General features: G+C 46.6%; 2 protein-coding genes across 7 annotated transcripts in view; one reads left to right on the top strand and one right to left on the bottom strand.

The window, feature by feature from the left end:
- Positions 1 to 21,364, bottom strand: part of TEN1 (TEN1 subunit of CST complex) — a 37,860-nt gene extending 16,496 nt beyond the window's left edge. Inside the window, exons 1-2 of one of the 5 annotated variants that reach the window (XM_053569576.1) lie at positions 21,220 to 21,364; positions 2,477 to 2,550 (exon numbers count right to left, since the gene is read on the bottom strand). In XM_053569576.1, the coding sequence (XP_053425551.1) occupies positions 2,477 to 2,509 (33 nt within the window). In that variant the 5' untranslated portion in view covers positions 2,510 to 2,550; positions 21,220 to 21,364. Of the gene's footprint in view, positions 1 to 532; positions 552 to 2,476; positions 2,551 to 21,008; positions 21,029 to 21,097 lie in introns of those variants that run through there. The other 4 variants (XM_053569577.1, XM_053569578.1, XM_053569580.1 and 1 more) reach the window with 4 other exon arrangements.
- Positions 21,365 to 21,395: 31 nt separating this feature from the next.
- The window catches only part of ACOX1 (acyl-CoA oxidase 1), a 43,205-nt gene continuing 37,873 nt past the window's right edge, over positions 21,396 to 26,727 (top strand). For both annotated transcript variants that reach the window (XM_053569549.1, XM_053569550.1), the window contains exons 1-2: positions 21,396 to 21,634; positions 21,881 to 22,040. In XM_053569549.1, coding sequence (XP_053425524.1) covers positions 21,526 to 21,634; positions 21,881 to 22,040 — 269 coding nt within the window. In that variant the 5' untranslated portion in view covers positions 21,396 to 21,525. The remainder of the gene's footprint in view (positions 21,635 to 21,880; positions 22,041 to 26,727) is intronic.

Below are 26,727 nucleotides of genomic sequence, written 5' to 3'. Positions count from 1 at the left end.
TACTGAGGGTGGCGGGTTCAAACCCAGCCCCGGCCAAACTGCAACAAAAAAATAGCTGGGCGTTGTGGCGGGCGCCTGTAGTCCCAGCTGCTCGGGAGGCTGAGGCAAGAGAATCACGTAAGCCCAAGAGCTGGAGGTTGCTGTGAGCTGTGTGATGCCACGGCACTCTACCGAGGGCAGTAAAGTGAGACTCTGTCTCTACAAAAAATAAATAAATAAAATAATAATAATAATAATAATATAAGAAAGCTATGTGGTGAAGTGCTATTCCCACTCCAATCTCTATGCAACCCACTTCCCCACTTATAAAGGGTTACACAGTACATATTTTCAGCTTTGAGGGCTATATGATCTCTGTTATAACCAGTCACATATCGCTCAATGATAGAAATACAGTCTGAGAAACAGGCCGTTGGGCAATTTTGTCACTGTGTGAACATGACGGAAGGCCTTTACACAAACCTAGATAGTGTAGCTGCCTACACACCTAGACTATATAGAAGTTGCAGCTTCTTGCTGCCAGGCAACACACCTGTACATGAGGTTCCTGTCTGGAGTACTGTAGGCAACTGTAACACAGTGGCAAGTGTTTATCTAAACACAGAAAAGGTGCAGTAAAAGTTCAGTATTAATACATCCTCCAGGGCGGCACCTGTGGCTCAGTCGGTAAGGCGCCGGCCCCATATACTGAGGGTGGCGGGTTCAAACTCGGCCCCAGCCGAACTGCAACAACAACAAAAAAAAAATAGCTGGGTGTTGTGGCGGGCGCCTGTAGTTCCAGCTACTCGGGAGGCTGAGGCAAGAGAATCACTTAAGCCCAGGAGTTGGAGGTTGCTGTGAGCTGTGTGAGGCCACGGCACTCTACCGAGGGCCATAAAGTGAGACTCTGTCTCTACAAAAAAAAAAAAAAAAAAAAAAATACATCCTCCCTCAGGACCACCACTGTCTATGAGGTTCATCAATGACTGAAAGGTTATCGTGCGGCATATGACTGTACTCAGCTCCGCCACTGTAATACAAAAAAAGCCATAGATAATACCTCAAGGAACAAGAATGGTTTGTTCCAATCAAACTTTATTTATAAAAATATTTGGTGGGTCTGATTTGGCCCATGATGATGTTAGCCTATACCTGCCCTAAAGAAACCATTTTATTTATCTTTGTATTTCTTCTTTTTTTTTTTTTTTTTTTTTTGTAGAGACAGAGTCTCACTTTATGGCCCTCGGTAGAGTGCCGTGGCCTTACAGGGCTCACAGCAACCTCCAACTCCTGGGCTTAAGCGATTCTCTTGCCTCAGCCTCCCAAGTAGCTGGGACTACAGGTGCCCACCACAACACCCGGCTATTTTTTTTTTTTTTGTAGAGACAGAGTCTCACTTTATGGCCCTTGGTAGAGTGCCATGGCCTCACACAGCTCACAGCAACCTCCAACTCCTGGGCTTAAGCGAATCTCTTGCCTCAGCCTCCTGAGTAGCTCGGACTACAGGCGCCCGCCATAACGCCCGGCTATTTTTTGGTTGCAGTTTGGCCGGGGCCAGGTTTGAACCCGCCACCCTCGGTATATGGGGCCAGCGCCCTACTGACTGAGCCACAGGCACCGCCCCTTTCTTCTTTTTTCTAGACAGAGTCTCACTATGTTGCCCTCAGTAGAGTGCTCTGGCGTCACAGCTCACAGCAACCTCCAGCTCTTAGGCTTAGGCGATTGTCTTGCCTCAGCCTCCCAAGTAGCTGAGACTACAGGCACCCACCACAACGCCTGGCTATTTTTTTTTGTATTGCAGTTTGGTCAGGGCTGAGTTCAAATTCACCACCCTCAGTATATAGGGCCGGCACCCTACTCATTGAGCCATAGGCACCGCCTAGTGATTAAAATCTAATCAGTTAGAGTTCTAGTAGTTACATTTCTAGATACAAATTTCAACTTCTAAAACTGAGTGCTTAAATCAAAATATCTTAATGACATCTAGCAGTGTATCAATTTTATAGAAGAGTTCTGCATTTTGTGCCAAATACAAAGTTTAACATGTACGGAAAGATTAATTTGCCAAGTAATATGTGTTGAGGGTCTTCAGGTCAGCCTCTCAAACCTCAGCCTAGGGGCCAAATTGTTCTCCTCCCACCTGGGCTTAAGTGTCCTCTTACCTCAATGGCCTGTAGTCCCAGCTGCTTGGGAGGCTGAGGCAAGAGAATCACTTAAGCCCAAGAGTTTGAGGTTACTGTGCGCTATGACGCCACGGCACTCTACCAAGGGTGACAACCTGAGATTCTGTCTCAAAAAAATAAATAAATAAAGACAGAGAAAATTAGCTGAGGGTGGTGGCTTATGTTTATAGTTCCAGCTACTCAGGAGGTTGAGGCAAGAGGACACTTAAGCCCAAGAGTTTGAACTTGCTATAAGCTATGATAACACCACAGCATTCCACCCAGGGTGACAGAGTGAGATTCTATTTCAAAAAAGAAAAAATTATGGGTGGTACCAGTGCCTCGAATGAGTAGGGCGCCGGCCCCATATGCTGGAGGTGGTGGGTTCAAATCCAGCCCCAGCCAGAAACTGCAAAAAAAAAAGAAAAAGAAAAAATTTAAAAAAGGAAAGGCTGGGTACATTGGCTCATGCCGTAATCATTCAATATTGGGAGGCTGAGGTGGAAGGATCCCTTGAACCCAGGAATTTGATACCAGCCTGAGCAAGAATGAAACCACATTTCTACTAAAAATAGAAAAATTAGCCTGATGTGGTGGTGAGGGCACCCGCATAGTCCCAGCTACTCAGGAAGCTGAGGCAGGAGCATCTCTTGAGTCCAGGAGTTTAAGGCTACTGCAAGCTAAGACACCACCACTGTACTCTAGCCCAGTCAACAGAGAGAGACCTTGTCCCCACCCCCCGCAAAAAAAAGAGAGGGTGGCGCCTGTGGCTCAGAGGAGTAGGGCGCCAGCCCCATATGCTGGAGGGGGCGGGTTCAAACCCAGCCCTGGCCAGAAACTGAAAAAAAAAAGAGAGAGAGAGAAGACTAACTACATAATTTATGTAACAACAATGCAATGAAACACAACAGACAGATCACATGGGGTACTATCTGTACTCACATGGCAAGATCCCAAATATTGGGTGGCACCTGTGGCTCACTGGGTAGGCTGCTGGCCCCATATACCAAGGGTGGCAGGTTCAAACCCAGGCCCCAATTGCAACAAAAACATAGCTGGGGGCGGCGCCTGTGGCTCAGTCGGTAAGGCACTGGCCCCATATACCGAGGGTGGTGGGTTCAAACCCGGCCCCGGCTGAACTGCAACCAAAAAATAGCTGGGCGTTGTGGCGGGCGCCTGTAGTCCCAGCTACTCGGGAGGCTGAGGCAAGAGAATCGCTTAAGCCCAGGAGTTGGAGGTTGCTGTGAGCTGTGTGATGCCACGGCACTCTACCGAGGGCCATAAAGTGAGACTCTGTCTCTACAAAAAAAAAAAAAAAAAACATAGCTGGGCGTTGTGGCAGGCGCCTGTAGTCCCAGCTAGGAGGGTGAGGCAAGAGAATTGCCTAAGCCCAGGAACTGGAGGTTGCTGTGAGCTGTGTGATGCCATGGCACTCTACCGAGGGTGATAAAGTGAGACTATCTCTACAAAAAAAAAAAGATCCCCAAGATTTACTATCAGGAAATAAAGCAAGGAACCAGCCCATATGTGTCCATCTGTATATATATCTGTGTGTGTCCTCCTCAGGAAACATTCCATAAGAAGCCCAACTGTGGAGAATTGTGGGATTAGGGGTGTCCTGGAGCCCACTTGCAGGAGAAGGCATTGGTCACTCTGAAACTCTGATGGGAGCAGGAGGCTCAAGAAAGATTCACCTTTGGGGTGATGAGAAGGATTCTAATCAAGTCATCTTTTCCTCTGGCTGACCTCTTTCCATGTGGGAAGAGGCTCCTCCAAGAGAGAATAGGAGATAGTACCCAGGGAACAGAAAGGTTCCCCAGGAACACTGGCCACTGGCCCCCATGACCAGACAGGAAAACACACAACTGTGCAGAAAACAGAGCCTGTTCTTTGGGATGAGCCCTCAAAGAAGAAATGAAAAAAGTGACTGTTTTCTAAATCTTTACGGAAAACCACATACCGAGTGCCCGCCTGCCAAGAAGTAGAGCCCAGTAAGCTGCTCAGAAGGGTGGGTCCCACCACCCTATTAGGGAGACCTGGTATGTTTAATGAAATAACATACAATATTAATACACTAGAAAAGTTATCTATGTAGCAGACACAGTGTAGAAGTCCTCCCCCCCTTTTTGGTAATGCTCCCCCCCCGATAGTCTCTAATTTACCCATAACAATTTTTCCTATGCTAAATTACCTTTCAAATGTTAGCGAATTGGGGATTCAGGAATAATTATTCAATGACAGACAAACTCTGAAGGTGACATCACGCCTTCACCCTCAACTACTTCTTCATAGGACAAGCAAGAGGAGCAATATGAACAAAGATAAATGGTTATTAAATAATCCTAAGATCCCCGCAGAAACCAGATGACACAGCATTAGTCTAGACATTTTTTTATTTTTTTTGTAGAGACAGAGTCTCACTTTATCGCCCTCGGTAGAGTGCCGTGGCATCACACAGCTCACAGCAACCTCCAACTCCTGGGCTTAGGCAATTCTCCTGCCTCAGCCTCCCGAGCAGCTGGGACTACAGGCGCCCGCCACAACGCCCGGCTATTTTTTTGTTGCAGTTGGGCCGGGGCCGGGCTTGAACCCGCCACCCTCGGTATATGGGGCCGGCGCCCTACCGACTGAGCCACAGGCGCCGCCCTAGTCTAGACATTTAATATAACCGAGGATCTTGCACAATTAGTTTTGTTATCCTCTTTTGAAGACATCATTGAGCAATGGGCATCTCTAGACAACGAGCCAAGAACAGGTCTGATTTGCGCAGCACAAAGCAACTAGCCAAGGCTCAGCTGCCTGCCGTTCCCTTAAAGGCAAAGGTCCTACATTGCTGTCGCCAGGGAGCAGAGCTGTTTCTGTTAGGAATGAGATAGCCCCTGAGTCATCGCTGGCATGACAGAGAAGCAAAAAAACACCAAGAAAAAAAATAATGGTCCCTGTTTGGGACCATGGGGAATAATCCCATCCAGTCTAACAAAAAGCTGAAACTTTAAAGTCTTTTTAAAAGCAATTTGCCGGGCTCAGCGCCTGTGGCTCAAGCGGCTTAGGCGCCAGCCACATACATCTGAGCTGGTGGGTTCGAATCCAGCCCAGGCTCACCAAACAACAATGATGGCTGCAACCAAAAAGTAGCCAGGCGTTGTGGTGGGCACCTGTAGTCCCAACTACTTGGGAGGTGAAGGCAGTAGAATCGCTTAAGCCCAGAAGTTGGAGGTTGCTGTGAGCTGTGATGCCTCAGCACTCTACCCAGGGCAACAGCTTGAGGCTCTGTCTCAAAAAAAAAAAAAAAGAAAGAAAGAAATCTGTATAGCAGCTTTATGGACAATGCCTGTGGCTTGAGGAGTAGGGTGCTGGCTCCATATACCAGAGGTAGCAGGTTCAAACCCAGCCCAGGCCAAAACTGCAAAAAATAAATAAAAATAAAAGCAATTTGCCACTCCCAAGTACCATATATATCATAGGCTAAGCTATAATTTTGTGCATCATTAAATTAATTTTTAAAAAATGATAAAGTAGGGCAGTGCCTGTGGCTCAAAGGAGTAGGGCGCTGGCCCCATATGCCAGAGGTGGCAGGTTCAAACCCAGCCCTGGCCAAAAAAAATAATAATAATTAAAAAAAATGATAAAGGATGATTAACTCTTTGGATACTACCCTTTTGTACATTTTAACTTCATTAGTGTTTTAAAAGTTCTAATTCTTTGTTAGCCAACATTGCACAATGAGTGCATCCCCAATTCTAAAATGAGTTATACCACACATTTTGAACTATGGCCTCAAGTTCTCCATCATGGCTCGTGCCCATAACTGAGTGAGTAGGGCACCGGCCACATACACTGAGGCTGACAGGTTCAAGCCCAGCCTGGGTCTGCTAAATAGCAATGATAACTGCAACCCAAAAATAGCTGGGCATTGTGGCAGGCACCTGTAGTCCCAGCTACTTGGGAGGCTGAGGCAAGAGAATCGCTTAATCCTGAGAGCTAGAGGTTGCTGTGAGCTGTGTTGCCATGGTACCCTACCAAGGGTGACATAGTGAGACTCTATCTCAAAAAAAAAAAAAAAGTTCTGCATCATGTGGGAATTATTACAAATCTTAAATGTAATCTCAATGAAATGAATTTTGCCAAATACAAAGATTATTGTACTACACCTTAAAAAGTTTTGCAGTCATGGGTGGTGCTGTGGCTCAGTGAGTAGAGCACCAGCCCCATATACTGAAGGTAGCAGGTTCGAACCCAGCCCCAGCCAAACTGCAACAAAAAAATAGCTGGGCATTGTGGCAGGCACCTGTAGTCCCAGCTACTCCGGAGGCTGAGGCAAGAGAATCACCTAAGTCCAAGAGCTGGAGGTTGCTGTGAGCTGTGATGCCATAGCACTCTACCAAGGGCGACAAAGTGAGACTCTGTCTCAAACAAAAAAAAAAAAAAAAAGTTTTGCAGTCACCCGAGAAAAATCATTGGTGGATGCTAAAAGTATTGGGTAAAAGTGTGCTGAGAATAGGACATTTACATGGTCTTAATGTATTAACATCTCCCCACAGACACTTATGCATTATAAAAGAGGAAATGGTCCACTTCACCACTTCATAGCAGAGAAACCTAGCAAATAACAACCTGTGATGTTGCATTCATGCAATCTTCAAAGTGATAAATGTCTTTTGATGCTGTCTTTTGATGTTGGTCTTGAGATCCTGGCCTTAAGCCATCCTCCTACCTTGGGCTCCCAAAGTGCTGTGATTATGCTTGACTAGTGGCTGGCTGTCCCTAGGTAGCTTCAGGATGGTCACCAGAAAGATCAAGGCAGGATGACAAGGTTGGGACTTTCATTCCACTCCCTAACCTCCAGGGATAAGAGCAAGATTGGAAGATAAATTGATCACCAATGGCCAGTGATTTAATTAATCATGCTTATCAGGCCTCAGAAGCAAAAATATTCTCTTTGCCCTCCTGTCTCTCAGTCCTATTCTCCCCAGAGGCTAGCCATAGACTCCCTCGTCCTGGAGGCCAATCATAGAAACCAAACCCTTTTCTCCAAAGCCAACCATAAAACCCAAAAATATTACTCTAACTTTCTCGCCACCTTTCTGTGTAATGTTTCAGAAGTTTTAATGGGCCTTAAAGAAGTTATCTGATCTACTTTGTTTGACTGTAGCGCATATGACCCCCACTTCAGAGAGAGTCCTGCCCCACACCCAGAAGGAAATAACATATGCTCAGAGAGGCCACAAAGAATCTGGAGGACAGGCCGTACTGGGTTTCCCTTCTCTGTCTGTTAGCATTAGATCATACCCTTTTCCCCAAAGCAATGCAGAGAAGGAAAAAAGAGAAAAATGATCATAGTTTGTCTAATCATATTTCTACACAGCTGTCCATACTTCATTGAACCTAAGCATAAAAATGGACAAATTTCCTATATCTTGGGCGGTGCCTGTGGCTCAACGAGTAGGGCGCCGGCCCCATATGCCGGAGGTGCTGGGTTCAAACCCAGCCCCGGCCAAAAAAAAAAAAAAAACTGCAACAACAACAAAAAAATTTCCTATATCTTTGAGTCTTCTTCATTCATTTATTTTTTTCTTTTTTAGAGAGACAGTGAAGTGGTATAATCACAGCTCATGCTAACCTTGAACTCCTGGGCTCACGTGATTGTCTCACCTTAGCTACCCAAGTAGCTGGGACTGTGGACATATTCACCGTGTCCAGCTATTTTTTTCATTTTTTTTTAAAGATGGGGTCTTGCTGTGTTGTCCAGGTTGGTTTCAAATTATTGGCCTCAACAATCCTCTAACCTTTGCCTCCCAAAGTACTGGGATTACAGGCATGAGCCACCATGCTGGCCTGGATCTTCATTCTAAAGGCTCCTGTGTCATATAAAACTATGATTAATAAATTTGTATGCGGGGCAGCGCCTGTGGCTCAGTGAGTAGGGCGCCGGCCCCATATGCCGAGGGTGGTGGGTTCAAACCCAGCCCCAGCCAAACTGCAACAAAAAAATAGCCGGGCGTTGTGGTGGGCGCCTGTAGTCCCAGCTGCTCGGGAGGCTGAGGCAGGAGAATCACGGAAGCCCAAGAGTTAGAGGTTGCTGTGAGCCGTGTGACGCCACGGCACTCTACCTGAGGGTGGTACGGTGAGACTGTCTCTATAAAAAAAGAAAAAAAGAAAAAAAAAAAGAATAAATTTGTATGTCATTTCTCTAATGATAATCTGCCTCCTATCAACAATTTACAGCAAACCTTCGGAGGACAAAGAGGAAATTTTCCCTTGGCCCCTATAATAATAAACTGATAGGTATTCCCCTAGTTCTATGAGCCCTTCTATGAGAAAATTCTTTGTTCTATTCTTGCGATTCTTTTTTTTCTTTTGGAGACAGAGTTTTATTATGTCGCCCTTGGTAGAGTGTCATGGCATACAGCTCACAGCAACCTCCAGATCTTAAGCAATTCTCTTGCCTCAGCCTCCCAAGTGGCTGGGACCACAGGTGCCCACCACAATGTCTGGCTACTATTTCTTTGTTGTAGTTGTCATTGTTGTTTAGCAGGCCTGGGACGGGTTCAAACCCACCAGCCTTAGTGTATGTGGCTGGCGCCATAGCACAGAGCCTATTCTTGCAATTCTTAGGGCTAGGCATGGCAGCTCAAACCTACAGTCCCAGCACTTTGGGAGGCCATAGTGGAAGAATAGCTTGAGGCCAGGAGATTCAGACTAGCCTGGGCAACATAGAGAGAACCCATCTCCACAAAAACATTAAAAAATTAGCCAGGCATGGTGGCTCATCTCCAGGTAGACAGTGTCAGAAATTAATTAACGGATACCCAGCTGGTATTTGCTACAGAACTGATTGCTTCCCTGCTAGTGGGACAAATCCCCATATATCTGGGGTAAGAAGTATGCTGAGAATGGAGTGGGAGAAACTGAGTTTGTTTCCTTTATTCTATTCTTCCAGTTTTGTTCGTTTGTTTTTTTTTTTTTTTTTTTTTTGAGAAAAGTAACTTTAATTTTCTTAACTGAACTGTGATATATAAAAGTGATCACCTTCAGGGTAAAATTAAGAAAGCCAGAATAATTTTACAAAAACTTCTCTAGAAATAAAGTTTATAGAATATGCCTATAAGAAAAATTTAAGAATATTCGATTGAAGAAATATTAAGCTAGTACTCACAATACCAGAATATATGTAGGGGGAAGAGGAGACAAGAGCCGGGGGTAGAGACAGAAGTTGCTTTTTGAGATCTTTCTCACAACTAAGTCTAAATATTTCATGCCTCCAACCAAAGAATCCAATTACAGAAACAAAAATTATCTCATACTCAGTTTCACTTTACAATATATGTTATGTTCTCAAGTGTGTTCGTTTGTTTGTTTGTTTTGAGACAAATTCTCACTTTGTTACACTTGGTAGAGTGAGTGCCTTAGTGTCATAGCTCACAGCAACCTCAAACTCTTGGGCTCAAGTGATTCTCTTGCCTCAGCCTCCTGAGTAGCTGGGACTACAGGCACGCATCACAACGCCTGGCTATTCTTATTATTATTTTAGAGACAGGGTCTTGCTCTGGCTCAGGCTGGTCTCAAACTTGTGAGCTCAGGCAATCCACCCACCGTGGCCTCCCAGAGTGCTAGGATTACAGGCGTTAGCCACCACACCAACCCAGCACAATCTGGCAATTCTTGTGTAAATTTGAAATTATTTAGAATAAAAATAAAACCCACCAAATTTATTTACTTTGAAATAGAGTCTCACTCTGTTGCCCTGGGTAGAATGCCATGGTGTTACAGCGCACAGCAACCTCAAACTCTTGGGCTTAAGCGCTTCTCTTGCCTCAGCCTCCCAAGTAGCTGAGATTACAGGCGCCTGCCACAATACTTGATTAGTTTTTCTATTTTTAGTACAGAAGGGTCCTCGCTTTTGCTCAGGTTGAACATGTGCAAGACTCTGTCTCTAAAAATAGCTGGGTGCTGTGCTGGGTGCTTGTAGTCCCAGCTACTCGGGAGGCTGAGGCAAGAGAATCACTTAACCCCAAGAGTATGAGCCTGCTGTGAGCTGTGACACCATTGCACTCTACCAAGAGTGACAAAATGAGACCCTGTCTCAACAACAAAAACAACAAATACAGGGAATAGAAGTTTTAAAAATCATGAATAGCACCCATAGTGATATTTCAGATAACTGCACCCATAAAATAGAAATAGGGTATTTCCTAGAATTAAAAGAAAAAAACCTATTGGAAATTTCAAAAGGTTTAAAAAAATTATAAATCATTGGAAGATAATATCAAGACTACTTCCCAGTGCATAGACCAAATAAGTACAAAACAAATTAGAGGTGGTGCCCATAGCTCAGTGGGTAGGACGCCAGCCACATACACTGAGAGTGGCGGGTTCGAACTCAGCCCGGGCCAGCTAAAAACCACAATGACAACTGCAACAACAACAACAAAAATAGCCAAGCATTGTGGCAGGTGCCTGTAGCCCCAGCTGCTTGGGAGGCTGAGGCAAGAGAATCGCTTAAGCCCAAGAGTTTGGCGTTGCTGTGAGCTGTGGTGCCACGGTCCTCTACCAAGGGCAACAAAGTGAGACTCTGTCTCAAAAAAAAAAAAAAAAAGAAAGAAAAAAGACTGTCTCAAAAAATAAATAAAAATAAATAAATAAATAATTAGAGAAAAGGTGAATAAACTGTCCATTCAAGGAGCTCCAAATTAGTTCCAAAAAGAGGGGCAAAAAATGTAGGAGCAAAAACTATCAAGAAATATGGGCAGGTGAGGTGCCTGTAATCCCAGCACTTTGGGAGGCTGAGGCAGGAGGATTGCTTGAGGTCAGGAGTTAAGACCAGCCTGGCCAACACAGTAAGACTCCTTCTCCATAAAAAGTAGAAAAATCGGGCAGCACTTGTGGCTCAGTGAGTAGGGCGCCGGCCCCATATACTGAGGTTGGTGGGGTCAAACCCAGCCCCAGCCAAACTGCAACAAAAAACTAGCTGGGTGTTGTAGTGGGCGCCTGTAGTCCCAGCTGCTCGGGAGGCTGAGGCAGGAGAATCGCGTAAGCCCAAGAGTTAGAGGTTGCTGTGAGCCGTGTGACGCCACGGCACTCTACCCGAGGGCGGTACAGTGAGACTCTGTCTCTACCAAAAAAAAAAAAAAAAAAATCGGGGTGGTATCCATAGCTCAGTGGGTAGGGTGCTGGTCACGTACACTGAGGCTAGTGGGTTTGAACCCAGCAGGGGCCAGCTAAACAACAATGACAACAACGACAACAACAACAAAAATTAGCTGGGCACTGTGGTGGGTGCCTGTAGTCCCAGCTACTTGGGAGGCTGAGACAAGAGAATCGCTTAAGCCCAAGAGTTTGAGGTTGCTGTGAGCTGTGATGCTACAGCACTCTACTGAGGGTCACACAGTGAGGCTCTGCCTCAAAAAATAAATAAATAAAAAGGCATGGTGGGGTGCACTTGTAGTTTCAGCTACTTGGGAGGCTGAAGCAGGAGGATCTCTTGAGCCCAGGATGTGGTTGCAGTGAGCTATGATGACGGCACTGCACTCTAGTCTGTGTAAGAAAGCGAGACTCAGGTGGTGCCTGTGGCTCAGTGAGTAGGGCGCTGGCCCCATATACTGAGGGTGGCGGGTTCAAACCCAGCCCTGGCTGAACTGCAACCAAAAAATAGCCGGGCGTTGTGGCGGGCGCCTATTGTCCCAGCTGCTCAGGAGGCTGAGGCAGGAGAATCGCTGAAGCCCAAGAGCTAGAGGTTGCTGTGAGTCCTGTGACATCATGGCACTCTACTGAAGGTGGTAAAGTGAGACTCTGTCTCTACAAAAAAAATAAAAGAAAGCAAGACTCTATCTCAAAAAACAAAAACAAATGAACACTAACAACAACAACAACAAAAAAAAAAAAAACAGACACCAAGGAAAAGAAGGTCCCAAGAACTTCAAGAAAAGAAAATCAAGTCATATGCACAGGCTACCTCATCACCTCCTCACTGCTTCTCATCCATAAACTTACTAACATTTGTCTTTCCTGTCACAATGGCAGAAGTGTTCCTAATCATATCACCCAGAACTTGAAATGGTACCTTCCTCTGTCCCCCGTTAACTCTGTCACTAGGCCTCGTTTTCCATCCTCCTAGAAGATCTACGGAGATCCCTGGTCCACTGACATCTGTCCTGTTCTTTATCCATCTAAGAAAGCCCTCAGGAGGAAGAGGAAACAGGCACATGTGGTCTAGGTTTAACTAGAACCGAGTTCTGGTTTTACTTTTATTTTATTTATTTATTTATTGTCTTTTTTCTTTTTGGTTTTACTTTTATTTTATTATTATTTTTTTGAGACAAAGTCTCACTTTGTCACCCCTGGTAGTCACAGCTCACAGCAACCTTAAACTCTTGGGTTCAAGCAATTCTCTTGCCTCAGCCTCCCAAGTAGCTGGGACTAAAAGGTACCCCCTACAATGCCCAACTATTTTTAGAGATGGGGTTTTGCTCTGGCTCAGGTTGGTCTTGAACTCATAAACTCAGGCAATCCACCTGCTTTGGCCTCGCAGAGTGCTAGGATTACAGGCGTGAGCCACCTTGCCTAGCCTTCTGAGTTGCGGTTTTAAATGCCATCTCTGGGCCAGGGTTGGTGGCTCACACCTGTAATCCTAGCACTCTGGGAGGCCAAGGTAGGTGGATTGCTTGAACTTGGGAGTTCGAGACCAGCCTGAGCAAGAGTGAGACCCCCATCTCTAAAAACTAGTCGTGGAGGGTGCCTGTAGTCCCAGCTACTCAAGAGGCTGAGGCAAGAGGATCACTTGAGCCCAAAAGTTTTGTGGTTCCCACAAGCTATGATGCCACAGCACTCTACCCAGGGCAACAGAGTGAGACTCTGTCTCAAAAATAAATGAATAAGGCCGGGCGGGGTGGCTCACACCTGTAGTCCCAGCGCTGTGGGAGGTGGAGGCGGGTGGATTGCCTGAGCTCGGAGGTTCGAGACCAGTATGAGCAGGAGTGAGCCAGAGTGAAACCCCGTCTCTACCAACAACAAAAGAAGCTGGGTGTTGTGGCAGCCATCTGTAATCCCAGCTACTTGGGAGGCAAAGGGAAAGAGAATCACCAAAGGAAGAACAGGAAAAAAAAAAACAAACTTCAAACAAAGAAGAATGAACAAACAAGCTGAGATTGAAAGCAAAAAAATAAAGATTAAAAAAAAAATGAATAGGGCGGCACCTGTGGCTCAGTGAGTAAGGCACCGGCCCCATATACCGAGGGTGGCGGGTTCAAACCCAGCCCTGGCCAAACTGCAACAACAACAACAAAAAAATAGCCGGGCGTTGTGGTGGGCGCCTGTAGTCCCAGCTGCTTGGGAGGCTGAGGCAGGAGAATCGCTTAAGCCCAGGAGTTGGAGGTTGCTGTGAGCTGTGTGATGCCATGGCACTCTACCGAGGGCCATAAAGTGAGGCTCTGTCTCTAAAAAAAAAAGAGGGCGGCGCCTGTGGCTCAGTCGGTAAGGCGCCGGCCCCATATACCGAGGGTGGCGGGTTCAAACCCGGCCCCAGCTGAACTGCAACCAAAAAATAGTCGGGCATTGTGGCGGGTGCCTGTAGTCCCAGCTACTTGGGAGGCTGAGGCAAGAGAATCGCTTAAGCCCAGGAGTTGGAGGTTGCTGTGAGCTGTGTGATGCCATGGCACTCTACCGAGGGCCATAAAGTGAGACTCTGTCTCTAAAAAAAAAAAAAGAATAAATACATAAATAATGCCATCTCCAATCCTGCCCCTCACCATCCCTATTAGCATTGCAGGGGCCAAGGTTCACTGAAAATTCACCAATTGATTAATAGGAGAAAAAACATTCAAATATATTTAACGTGTATACACAGCACCCTTTAGAATGAAGACCCAAGATAGAGGGGAAATTTTCCACTTTTATGTTTAGGTTCAACAAAGTATGAACAGCTGTGCAGAAATATGACTGGATAAAAGGGTATGCTTCAAAGCTAATAGACCGAGCAGAGGAGGCCCAGCAAGGCCTGCCTGTCTAGATTCCTCTTGATCTGAGCAGCATTCTTTCCTTCTGGGCGTGGGCCAGGACCCTTTCTGGAATGGGAGCCTTACGTCCTACAGTCAAACAAGGTAGGTCAGATAAGTTCTTTACGGGCAATTTTTACACAGAATACTTTTAGGTTTCATGGCTGGCTTTGGGGAAAAGGGTTTGGGTTTCCACAGTTTGCCTCAGGGAAGAGGGATTCTAGTTTCTATGGCTTGCTTCTGGGGAGAATGGGACTGAGAGGCAAGTAGGGCACAAGAAGGTCAGAGAAAAAGTTTTGCTTCTGAGGCTGCCCCTGAGGCCTTCATTTGGGGTACTGTTTTCTGAGCCCCGGCAGCACCATATTCTCTCACTGCTCATCCAATCCATCATAAGTTTACGTCAGCTGGAGCTTGCTGGGGCTCAAAAACCAACAACCCCAAATATATCTCTTTGACATGTTAAACTAAAAAAGCAGCCTCAGGGTCTCTCTGACAACCTCCCCTTCCACCCAGTCCCTCCCGAAGCACAAGATGAAGATGTTTTCTGAAGTTTCCTCATCTACTTAGAAACCAGACCCCAAAGAGGAATACAATTGCCTTCAACCCTGGCCCTAAAAATCTCCTTATTTCAGTAGAGAAGACTGAGCCAGGGGTGTTGGCATTGACCTGTAATCCCATTTTCTCAGGAGGCTGAAACCAGAGGATGGCTTAAACCCAGAAATTCAAGACAAGCCTGGGCAAAGAGCAAAGGGCAAAAACCAGTCTCAAAAAAAAAAGAAAAACCCGAAAAAAAAACAAATATATGTGTGTGTGTGTGTGTGTGTGTGTAAAAGAAAAAAAGAAGACCAAGGAAGGCAGGAATATATCTGTTGGAGGCTCAAATTCCAAAAAGAATCATTTGCAAATTAATTTTTGTCCATTCATTCTCCCTAATGATCATTTACCCCTCAGAAGAATTACCCGCATTCACCCCAACTCCCTCTCCCCAATGAAGAAGGCATTTAATTGTCAAGCATCTAGCCCTGTGAGTTTTCTTCCAGGCTAAATGCAGTGGCATGATCAGAGCTCACTGCAGCTTCCAACTCCTGGGCTCAACCAATCCACCTGCCTCAGCCTCCCTAGTAGCTAGGACTATAGGCATGTGCCACCATTCCTGGCTAATTTTTAAGAAAATTGTCTGGGGCGGCGCCTGTGGCTCAGTCGGTAAGGCGCTGGCCCCATATACCGAGGGTGGCGGGTTCAAACCCGGCCCCGGCCAAACTGCAACCAAAAAATAGCCGGGCGTTGTGGTGGACGCCTGTAGTCCCAGCTACTCGGGAGGCTGAGGCAAGAGAATCGCTTAAGCCCAGGAGTTAGAGGTTGCTGTGAGCTGTGTGAGGCCACGGCACTCTACCAAGGGCCATAAAGTGAGACTCTGTCTCTACAAAAAAAAAAAAAAAAAAAAAAAAAAGAAAATTGTCTGTAGAGTCAGAGTTTTATTGCCCTACCTAGTCTTAAACTCCTGGGATTAAACAATCCTCTCACCTTGGCCTCCCAAAGTCCTGGGATTACGGGTGTGAGCCAGAACACCCAAGCGAGCTCTCATATTTTGCATGACTCTCAAGCACACCTGTGCAAGTGACAAAATTGTTATTCTTTTCTCTTGTTAATTTCTGTTTTATTGTAGGGATATCTGTTGGCCATGACCCTTTATGATGAAGAGAAAAGGATCATTCTCGGGCCAGCGCCTGTGGCTCAAAGAGTAGGGTGCCAGCCCCATATGCTGGAGGTGGTGGGTTCAAACCCAGCCCTGGCCAAAAAAAAAAAAGGATCATTCTCTTTCTGGTCCCACAATCTCAAACTAGATAGTGAATCTGGTCACCACCCCAGCCCAAGTCTTTATCAGCTTACCCTTGTCAAATATCAAATCTCTTTCTACCAATAAGAGTGATGCTTTAAAATGGAAAATATGCCATAACATAGGGAATAGTTTTTGCTGAAATCTCAAATCTGAATTTAATAATGCCTGCCGTAGATCTAACAGTCAGGTTCCAAAAAATACAGAAAAGGGAACAACTCAGAGATATCACGGAAATAATAAAATCATGGGAAATTCAGGAAAAATGACATAGCCTTGAAAAAGAAAAAAGATGTATAGGGAAACCACATATTAAAAGAGGCTTAATGGGGCAGCACTGGTGGTTCAGTGGTTAGGACGCCGGCCTCATATACGGAGGGTGGCGGGTTCAAACCCTCCCCGACCACATTGCAACAAAAAAAAATAGCCAAGCGTGTGGCAGGTGCCTGTAGTCCCAGCTACTAGGGAGGCTGAGGTAAGAGAATCGCCTAAGCCCAAGAGCTGGAGGTTGCTGTGAGCTGTGACGCCACAGTACTCTACCGAGGGCGACAAAGTGGGACTCTGTCTTTACAAAAAATAAATAAATAAAAGGGGCTTAAGATTCATATCTATCTATCAGCTGCAAGGAGTGGGCCTTGTTTGGACCCAGTTGGAACAAAATTAACTGTCAATCGTTTTTTATGAAACAAGAGGAGAAACTTTCTTTTTCTTTTTTTTTTTTTGAGACAGAATTTCACTTGGTCTCCCTCAGTAGAGTACTGTACTGTCATAGCTCACAGCAACCTCAAACTCTTGGACTCAAGCAATTCTCTTGCCTCAGCCTCCCAAGTAGCTAGGACTACAGGTTACTGCCACAATGCCCAGCTATTTTTAGAGATGGGGTCTCACTGTTTTGTTTTTTTTTTTTTATAGAGACAAGAGTCTCACTGTACCGCCCTTGGGTAGAGTGCCGTGGCGTCACACGGCTCACAGCAACCTCCAACTCTTGGGCTTACGCGATTCTCTTGCCTCAGTCTCCCGAGCAGCTAGGACTACAGGCGCCCGCCACAACGCCCGGCTATTTTTTTTTTTTTGTAGAGACAGAGTCTCACTGTACTGCCCTCAGGTAGAGTGCCGTGGCGTCACACGGCTCACAGCAACCTCTAACTCTTGGGCTTACGCGATTCTCTTGCCTCAGCCTCCCTAGCAGCTGGGACTACAGGCGCCCGCCACAACGCGTGGCTATTTTTTGGTTGCAGTTTGGCCGGGGCTGGGTTTGAACCCGCCACCCTCGGCATATGGGGCTGGCGCCCTACTCACTGAGCCACAGGCGCTGCCCAACGCCCGGCTATTTTTTTGTTGTTGCAGTTTGGCTGGGGCTGGGTTTGAACCGGCCACCCTCGGCATATGGGGCCGGCGCCCTACCCACTGAACCACAGGCGCCGCCCCCGGGTCTCACTCTTGTTCAGGCTGGTCTCGAACCTGAGCTCAGGCAATCCACCTGCTTTGGCCTCCCAGAGTGCTAGGATTACAGGTGTGAGCCACCACACCCGGCCCTAGAGATTTTTAATGTCTGTGTCTGCCACTAGAATATCCACTCCATGAGGGCAGAATTAATTCCTCACTTGTGTTGGTGCCTCACAGTGTCTGGGACATTAACATTTCTTACATGAATGAATAGATTCATGAAGAAGAGAGTAAAAGCCAAAACCATCTACCCCCAAACCCAGCTTGAATGGTGAAGAACCAAAGCCACTCCTTACTGCCTATGTAACATGACTGTGCCTGAACTCTGCCTTCATTAGCAGTTTTTTACTCTTTTGCACTGACCCGCCCAGGCAAATGGTTTGAACATCAACAGACCGTTTGTCTACTGGGATTCTTCCAATTCCCTTCTTACCTGGGTTTTTGCACCAATTTTGGACTGTGGTTCTTACTTAATATTAATCAAGACCTTTAACTGAAAGACCTGCCTTAAACCAAACTTCCAGTCCTCAATTAAGTCTGATCTTACCTTTCCCTCTCTGGGATACTGCTAAAACACTGCCAAGTAGTGTTCTCCTTTACTTTAAGCAATGAGCTCAGCTTTGTCTCATGAACAGCTTATGTTAGTTGGCTATACAGAGGGTGCCAAAAAAATGTATATGCATTTTATTTATTTATTTTTTTTTGTGGTTTTTGGCCGGGGCTGGGTTTGAACCCGCCACCTCGGGCATATGGGACCAGCACCCTACTCCTTGAGCCACAGGCGCCGCCCAAAAAAATGTATATGCATTTTAAAAAAGGAAAAAAGTATACTAAATTTGTAATACTCAAGTCACATTGGACTTCTGCAATTATAAGAGGTGTTCAATGTGACTTGTATCCACCTTTTGTTATCAGTATATACTGTGTATTACAATTTTTTTTTGAGACAGTCTCTTTTTTTTTTTTTTTTGTGGTTTTTGGCCGGGGCTAGGTTTGAACCCGCCACCTCTGGCATATGTGACCGGCGCCCTACTCCTTGAGCCACAGGCGCCACCCGAGACAGTCTCACTCTGTTGCCCTGGGTAGAGTGCCATGGTGTCATCATCGCTCACAGCAACCTCAAACTCGGGCTCAAGAGATCCTACTGCCTCAGCTTCCCGAGTAGCTGGGACTACAGTGGCCCACTACAATGCCTGGCTATTTTTTGTTGCAGTTGTCACTGTTGTTTAGCTGGCCCAGGCTGGGTTCGAACCCGCCAGCCTTGGTACATGTGGCCAGTATGGTAACCACTGTGCTACAGGCACCGAGCCCATAATTTTAATTTTTAAAAATGTTTTTCAGGCCTAGTGCCTGTGGCTCAAGCGGCTAAGGCACCAGCCGCATACACCTGAGTTGGCGGGTTCGAATCCAGCCTGGGCCCGCCAAATAACAATGACGGCTGCAACCAAAAAAAAATAGCCAGGCGTTGTGGCAGGTGCCTGTGGTCTCAGCTACTTGGGAGGCTGAGGCAAGAGAATCACTAAAGCCCAGGAGTTGGAGGTTGCTGTGAGCTGTGATGCCAGAGCACTCTACCCAGGGTGACAGCTTGAGGCTCTGTCTCAAAAAAAAAATGTTGTATCAGCCAGGCTCAGTGGCTTACTTCCATAATCCCAGCACTTTGGGAGAATGAGGCGGGACGATCCCCTAAGGCTAGCAGTTCAAGACCACGCCTGGGTAACCTAGCAAGACCACGTCTCTACAGAAATTTTCAGGCTGAGCGCCATGGCTCACACCTGTAATCACAGCACTTGGGAGGCTGAGGTGGGTGGATTGCCTGAACTCACAAGTTTGAGACCAGCCCGAGCAAGAGCGAGACCTTGTCTCTAAAAAACAGCCGGGTATTGTGGCATATGCCTGTAAGTCCCAGCTAGTTCAGAGGCTGAGGCAAGAGAACTCCTTGAGTCCAAGATTTTGAGGTTGCTGTGAGCTAAGATGCCACGGCACTCTACTGAGGGTGACCAAGTGAGACTTTTTTTTCCAAAATTAGGCAGGCATGGTGGCACATGCCTATAGAACCACCTATAAGGAAGGCTGGGGCCAGGGAATTTCTTGAAGTTAAGAGTTTGAGATTACAGTGAGCTATGACCATGTCACTACATTCTAGACTGGAGGACAGACAGAACAAGACCTGTCTCTTAAACCCCCACCCCCGTAGCTCAAACCTGTAATCCTAGCACTCTAGGAGGCTGAGGCAGGTTGGGTTAACTGCCTGGGCCAGAGCGAGGTCTGGAGACTGAGACCTCCTCTCTAAAAATAGTTGGGTGTTGTGGTAGATGTCTGTAGTCCAAGCTATTTGGGAGGCTGAGGCAAGAGAATGGCTTGAACCCAGGTTGCTGTGAGCTATGATGCCACAGCACTCTACTGAGGGTGACAAAGTAAAAATATAAATAACAAAAAGCACTGCATTAATGCTAATCTTGAGTATTTTTTTGAGTCCTTAAATTGTGTGTCTGAGAAGAATGCCTCTCATCTTACTCTATGCCCAACAGTGTTATTAACAAAACAAACAAGGTATGTCTGAAATTACAAAGGCGAATTTGGGAGACGTAAAAGGGATGTTGCAGCGTGTGCTGTACCCTACTAATCATGACATGAAATTAAAGGGTAACTAGACGAACATATCAAGAAACAGCAAATTAAGCATTTTACTTAGCTATTTCTTAGGCATTAGAACTAAATACAAAACGTAAAAACCGGCTGCCTCCAAGGATGAGTAACTCTTGCTTTTCATTATAAATCCTCCCATTTTACGTTTTAAAAATATCCACGCAGGGCTGGGAGCCTGTAGCTCAGCAGCTAGGGCACCAGCCACATACACCAGAGCTGGAGGGTTTGAACTCAGCCCGGGCCTGCCAAAAAACAATGACAACTACAACAAAAAAATAGCCAGGCATTGTGGCGGGCGCCTGTAGTCCCAGCTACTCGGGAGGCTGAGGCAAGAGAATCCCTTAAGCCCAGGTGTTTCAGGTTGCTGTGAGCTGTGATGCTACAGCACTCTACCGAGGGTGACATTGTGAGACTGTGTCTCCAAAAAAAAAAAAACAACTCTAGGGCAGTGCCTGTGGCTCAAGGAGTGGGGTGCCGGTCCCATATGCCGGAGGTGACAGGTTCAAACCTAGCCCCGGCCAAAAAAAAAAACAAAAAAACAACTCTATGCATTTCCTACTTTGATGGCGATAATAGCGAAAACAAAAAAAGTCTGGACTCTTTAGACAGAGGTCTCAGAGATGCACTGACAGCTCAGTTTCATTCAAAGTCCACGCCACCCCATAAACAGGGGGAAGCGCCAGCAACTCCACACCCAGGCCCCAGCCACGCATGCCTCTCTGCAGCAGACACCATTACTTTAACCAAAGGTAACTGGAGCCACTCCCCAATGCGACTTTTGTCCCAGTCCCTTTTTTCCCCCAATCTGAAAAAACTTGGGAAAATCTTAACGATCTCCACTCGCAACTCCTCAAAGCACACTGCCCTCCAAGCCCGGTTTCCCCACCCCCACGGCCTCTGGGTTTCCTCCCCCCGCCCTGATAGCCAAGGAGGCATTTGCGCACGAACCCGGAAGCGTCAAGCCGAACGAGTCCCAAGGCGCAGGCGCAGCCCCGCCTCAGCTTCGTTGTCCCGCCCCTTCGTAACCCGCAGCCAACCTGTTATGGCCGTCGCCTGGGCCTCAGGTTTCCCTTTTCCGTCCCCCGTCATCACGTGACAAGGAAGGGCGGGATGTCAAAATCCTCACTCCTCCCGGCTCCCCGCTGGGCAATTTCTTAACTTTTTACGGGGTCCCTTTTCCCAGAGGCCGCTTGGGGGCCTCCAGTGGCCCGAGCGGAGGATTCGCACGGTCGGGGCGCAGTGTCCTCTTACGCCTTGGTGGCGGTGGTTCGCGCGCCGTGTGGCCGCGGTGAAGGAGAAGAGGCGGGCCGAGGCGGGCCGGGGCGGGCCGGGGCGGGCCGGGGCGGGCCGTGCGGGCGGGGGCGGGGACTCGAGCTCTCTTGGGGCTGCTGTTAGAGCCAGGCCAGCGCTGGAGCTGCTGTCACCCGTTGTCGTCGCTGCTTCCTTCGCTACCCTGGCGGTCACCATGAACCCGGACCTGCGCAGGGAGCGGGACTCCGCTAGCTTCAACCCAGAGCTGCTTACACACATCCTAGACGGCAGCTCGGAGAACACCCGGCGCCGCCGGGAAATCGGTGAGGGCGGCGGGCGAGGCCCGGGTCCTTCCCCCGGCGGGGCCGGAGCTGCGTCCGTGCGGAGTGGTGGGCGCTGTGGGCCTTAGGCCGCAGCCTCATTTGGAGGGGCAGCCTGTGGGCCCGGAGGGGAGGACATCGGCCGGTGGGAGATGCAATCGGGACTCTGAAACCCACTGCGGGTCAGGGCGGGTGTAACGGAGCCCCGTGTGTCTGTTTTCCTTTTGATGTCCTTTAACTTCCTTCCAGAGAACCTGATTCTGAACGACCCAGACTTCCAGCACGAGGACTTAAACTTCCTCACCCGCAGCCAGCGTTACGAGGTGGCCGTTCGGAAGAGTGCCAACATGGTGAAGAAGATGAGGGAGTTCGGCATTGCAGACCCCGATGAAATCATGTGGTTTAAAAGGTACGTATGCCTTAGGACAGATCAATTGCTGTAAGCCCAGACTTCAAAGCTGCGGTCTGTGTTGGCCTTTTGTCCTTGTACCTGGCGTTCCAAGATTCAAATTAGCCTATGTCCATGGCACTTTCAGGTTGTTACGTGTGGAAAATAATGCCATTACCTTTGAGGCCTTTTAGTGTAGAATGCTGATAATGAATGGAGATGCCCGCGTTTTCATCATTTCCAGGATGTCATAAAAACTTTTTTGCGTGGGCGGCGCCTGTGGCTTAGTCGGTGGGGCGCCGGCCCCATATACCGAGGGTGACGGGTTCAAACCCGGCCCCGGCTGAACTGCAAACCAAAAAATAGCTGGGCGTTGTGGCGGGTGCCTGTCGTCCCAGCTGCTCGGGAGGCTGAGGCAAGAGAATCACTTAAGCCCAGGAGTTGGAGGTTGCTGTGAGCTGTGTGAGGCCACAGCACTCTACCGAGGGCCATAAAGTGAGACTCTTGTCTCTACAAAAAAAAAAAAAAAAAACTTTTTTGCGGGGAGGTGGGAGGGCGGCTAAGCATCTCAATTTTGAGTGATTTAAATACGGAATGACTTTGCTGTTTATAAGGAGACCTACCAAATTTCTGAATTTAGAAGATTTTTTTTCAGTTGCCAGAGCAAACATTTAAATAGATGGGGCGGATCTCAAGTTTAAAATAATGAGAAATGGGCGGCGCCTGTGGCTCAGCGGGTAGGGCGCCGGTCCCATATGCCGGAGGTGGCGGGTTCAAACCCAGCCCCGGCCAAATTAAAAAAAAATAATAAATAAAATAAATGAGAAATATGGAGGTGGATCAAGAACATGATTCAGGTCTAAGAATGAATATAAAGAATTCTGAGAACCCATTATTTTTGAATTGGTGACAGTGTTTAAGTGGCTGTTCTTTGTTGTTTTTTTTTGCAGTTTTTGGCCAGGGCTGGGTTTGAACCTGTGAACCTGCCACCTCCGGCCTATGGGGCCGGCACCCTATCCCTTTGAGCCACAGGCGCCACCCTAAGTGGCTGTTTTTAAAAACTTCCCTTAGTGCTAGTGTTGAAGAGAATATGTCCTTTTTTCAAGCCATTCATTTTTGTTTTTATTTTTTTGTTTGTTTGTTTTTGCAGTTTTTGGCCAGGGCTGGGTTTGAACACACCACCTCCAGCATATGGGGCTGGCGCCCTACTCCTTTGAGCCATAGGCACCACCCCTGTTTTTTTGTTTTGTTTTTTAATTAGAAATAAAAATAATGGACTTTTTTGCCCTAATCTAAATAAACACCCTATTATTACATGATCTTATTAAAAGATTCTTTTGTCCTATTGCAGTGGTTCTCAACCTTCCTAATGTCATGACCTTTTAATACAGTTCCTCACGTTGTTCTACAAGCAACAAGAATAATTTTTTTATGGTTGGGGGTCACCACAACGTGAGGAACTGTATTAAAGGGTCGAGGCATGGGAGGCGCCTGTGGCTCAAAGGAGTGGGGCGCCGGCCCCATATACCAGAGGTGACAGGTTCAGGCCCAGCCCCAGCCAAAAACTGCATAAACTGCAAAAGAAATAAAATAATAAAATAAAGGGTATTTTATTCCTGGCAGTAGGAAGGTTGAGAACCACTGGCCTATTGAGTCTCTTATACTTCTCTTTTATTCCTGGGCATTTCTTCTCTTAGGTTTCTACATTTTAGAGGAACTCCAGTGTTTCATCAATAAGTATTAAATCATATGAAATAGTGTGTAATCAAGAACCAAGATAAATGGAATATGTTACAAGTTCTGCCTTTAGAGTAGTGATGGTCACTGCCTTTTAGTACATTTGATATCTATTTCAAACTTGACTTCGTTATTACTATGAAGAATAAAATGGTTTATTTTGTTCCTTAAGACTCCAGAGAACTCCATGCAGTTTTATTTATAAAAACATTTAGTTGTTGATTGATTGATTTAAAAAAAATTTTTTTTGGTAGGTCAAATCAGAGTGCTCACCATCTTACAAATATTCTCTTTTGTTTTTAAAGTTTGTAACTCATGGCTGTGGAGATACTGGGGGTAGAAAATGCGTAAAAGATTGTTACTGAATGACCTGAGTTATGTTTGTAAACTTTAAAAATTAGCAAGATTTCATACCAAGAGAGAAGAGGGCTTTGCATGTGTGTGTATGTGTGTGTATGTTTTAGGTGGGTGGTACAGTGCATTTCAGAATTGAGATAGGATATTTCAGGCCGGTCTGAGTGCCCTGGTGTTTATAACTAATTGATCACAATCAGATTCCTTTGTTCCTTCTCCACTCCCACTGCTTCACAGACACTGACTAACCTAAAAAAAAAAAGATTTCATAACCTGAAACATGTTCATAATATGTGACAAGACTTCAGTGAAGTCACAATGAAATAGAACAAAGTCCTTTATGTGGGTTAAAGATCCATGGACACCAGCCAGTTCTTTTGTGTATTATTTTTTGTGTTAAGTATTAAAGTACAAACTACATACACCCTTTGACACTTTTCCAGTGTCCCTAGGATATACAAGATCAATTTAAGATAGAAAAGGGTATTGTAAATTAGTCTTCACAATTACTGTGTGCCTTTGAGTCAAAGCCTTGATTTTTTTTAATTTATTTTTAATTTTATTTTTTGAGACAGCCTAGAGCTGTCACCCTGGGTAGAGTGCCATGGCATCACAGCTCACAGCAACCTCCAACTCCTGGGCTTAAGCGATTCTCTTGCCTCAGCCTCCCAAGTAGCTGGGATTACGGGTTCCTGCCACAATGCCCAGCCATTTTTTCGTTGTAGTTGTCATTGCTGTTTGGCAGGCCCCGGCTGTATTTGTACCCGCCAGCTCTGGTGTATGTGGCAGGCAGCGCCTTAGGCACTGAGCCCAAAGCCTTGATTATATAATCCCATCGATTATAACTCACACTTAACGTTTTCTGTACCACTAAGGTAATGTTGCCTATTAACTATCACATACCATTAATTGTGAGATCCTCTGCTTTTCTTAAATGTGAAAATAGGAGAAGAAAATGCTAGAATTGATAAAATATAGTAATATTTCTGAGGATTTGGGGCACTTAGTGGTCTCTTAACATGTATTTATTTATTTATTTTTCTTTGTTTTGAGACAAAGTCTTCACTTTGTCACCCCCGGTAGGGTGCCATAGCCTCATAGCTCACAGCAACCTCAAACTTTGGGGCTCCTGTGAGCCTCTTGCCTCAGTTTTTCATTTTTAGTAGAGATGAGGGTCTCACTCTTGCTCAGGCAGGTCTCAAACTCAAGAGCTCCACCGATCTACCCACCTTAGCCTCCCAGAGTGCTAGGATTACAGGTGTGAGCCACAGCACCTGGCCTATTTATTTCTTTATTATTTATTTATTTATTTTTTTGTAAAGACAGAGTTTCACTTTATTGCCCATGGTAGAGTGCCTTGGTGTCACACAGCTCACAGCAACCTCCCAACTCCTGGGCTCAGGCGATTCTCTTGCCTCAGCCTCCCGAGTAGCTGGGACTACAGGCACCTGCCACAACGCCCAGCTATTTTTTTTCTTCCAGTTTTGCCGGGGCAGGGTTTGAACCCAGCACCCTCAGTATATGGGGCTGGCACCCTCAGTATATGGGGCTGGCGCCCTGCCCACTGAGCCACAGGTGCCACCCTTTTTATTTATTTATTTTTTTTTTTTGCAGTTTTTGGCCGGGACTGGGTTTGAACCTGCCACCTCCAGCATATGGGGCCGGTACCCTACCCCTTTGAGCCACAGGCACCGCCCTTTATTTTTATTTTTTGAGACAGAGCCTCAAGCTGTTGCCCTGGGTATAGAGCTGAGGCATCACAGCTCACAGTAACCTCCAACTCCTGGGCTCAAGCGATTCTCCTGCCTCCGCCTCCCAAGTAGTTGGAACTACACATGCCTGCCACAACGCCGGACTATTTTTTTGTTTTTTTAGTTGCAGCCGTCATTGTTTGGCGGGCCCGGGTTGTATTCGAACCCACTAACTCAGGTGTATATGGCTGGTGCCTTAGCCACTTGAGCCACAGGCACCGAGCCACTTATTTATTTATTTTCTTTCTTTTTTTTTTTTTATTGTAGAGACAGTTTCACTTTATGGCCCTCGGTAGAGTGCCATGGTATCACACAGCTCACAGCAACCTCCAACTCCTGGGCTTAAGCGATTCTCTTGCTTCAGCCTCCCGAGTAACTGGGACTACAGGTGCCCGCCACAACGCCCGGCTATTTTTTTTTGCAGTTCGGCCAGGGCTGGGTTTAAACCCGCCACCCTCGGTATATGGGGCTGGCACCTTACCAACTGAGCCACAGGCACCGCCCTTATTTATTTTTGAGACAGTGTCTTGGTTGCCCTCAGTAGAGTACTATGGCGTCATAGCTCACAGCAACCTCAAACTCTTGTACTCAAGAGATTCTCTTGCCTCAGCCTCCTGAGTAATTGGGACTACAGGCACCTGCCACAATGCCCAGGTGGTTGTCTTTTTTTTTTTTTTAATCAGTCTTTTTTTTTTTTTAATCAGTCTTATTTTACCCTCAGTACAGTGCTGTGGCGTCAGCGCTCACAGCAACCTCCAGCTCTTGGGCTTAGGTGATTCTCTTGCCTCAGCCTCTGGAGTAGCTGGGACTACAGGCACCCTCTAAAACACCCGGCTGTTTTTTTGTTGCAGTTTGGCCGGGGCTGG

Source organism: Nycticebus coucang, chromosome 18 (genome assembly GCF_027406575.1).
Source record: "Nycticebus coucang isolate mNycCou1 chromosome 18, mNycCou1.pri, whole genome shotgun sequence".
In the NCBI taxonomy this organism is placed as follows: domain Eukaryota; kingdom Metazoa; phylum Chordata; class Mammalia; order Primates; family Lorisidae; genus Nycticebus; species Nycticebus coucang.
This window is presented reverse-complemented; position numbering and strand designations above follow the sequence as displayed.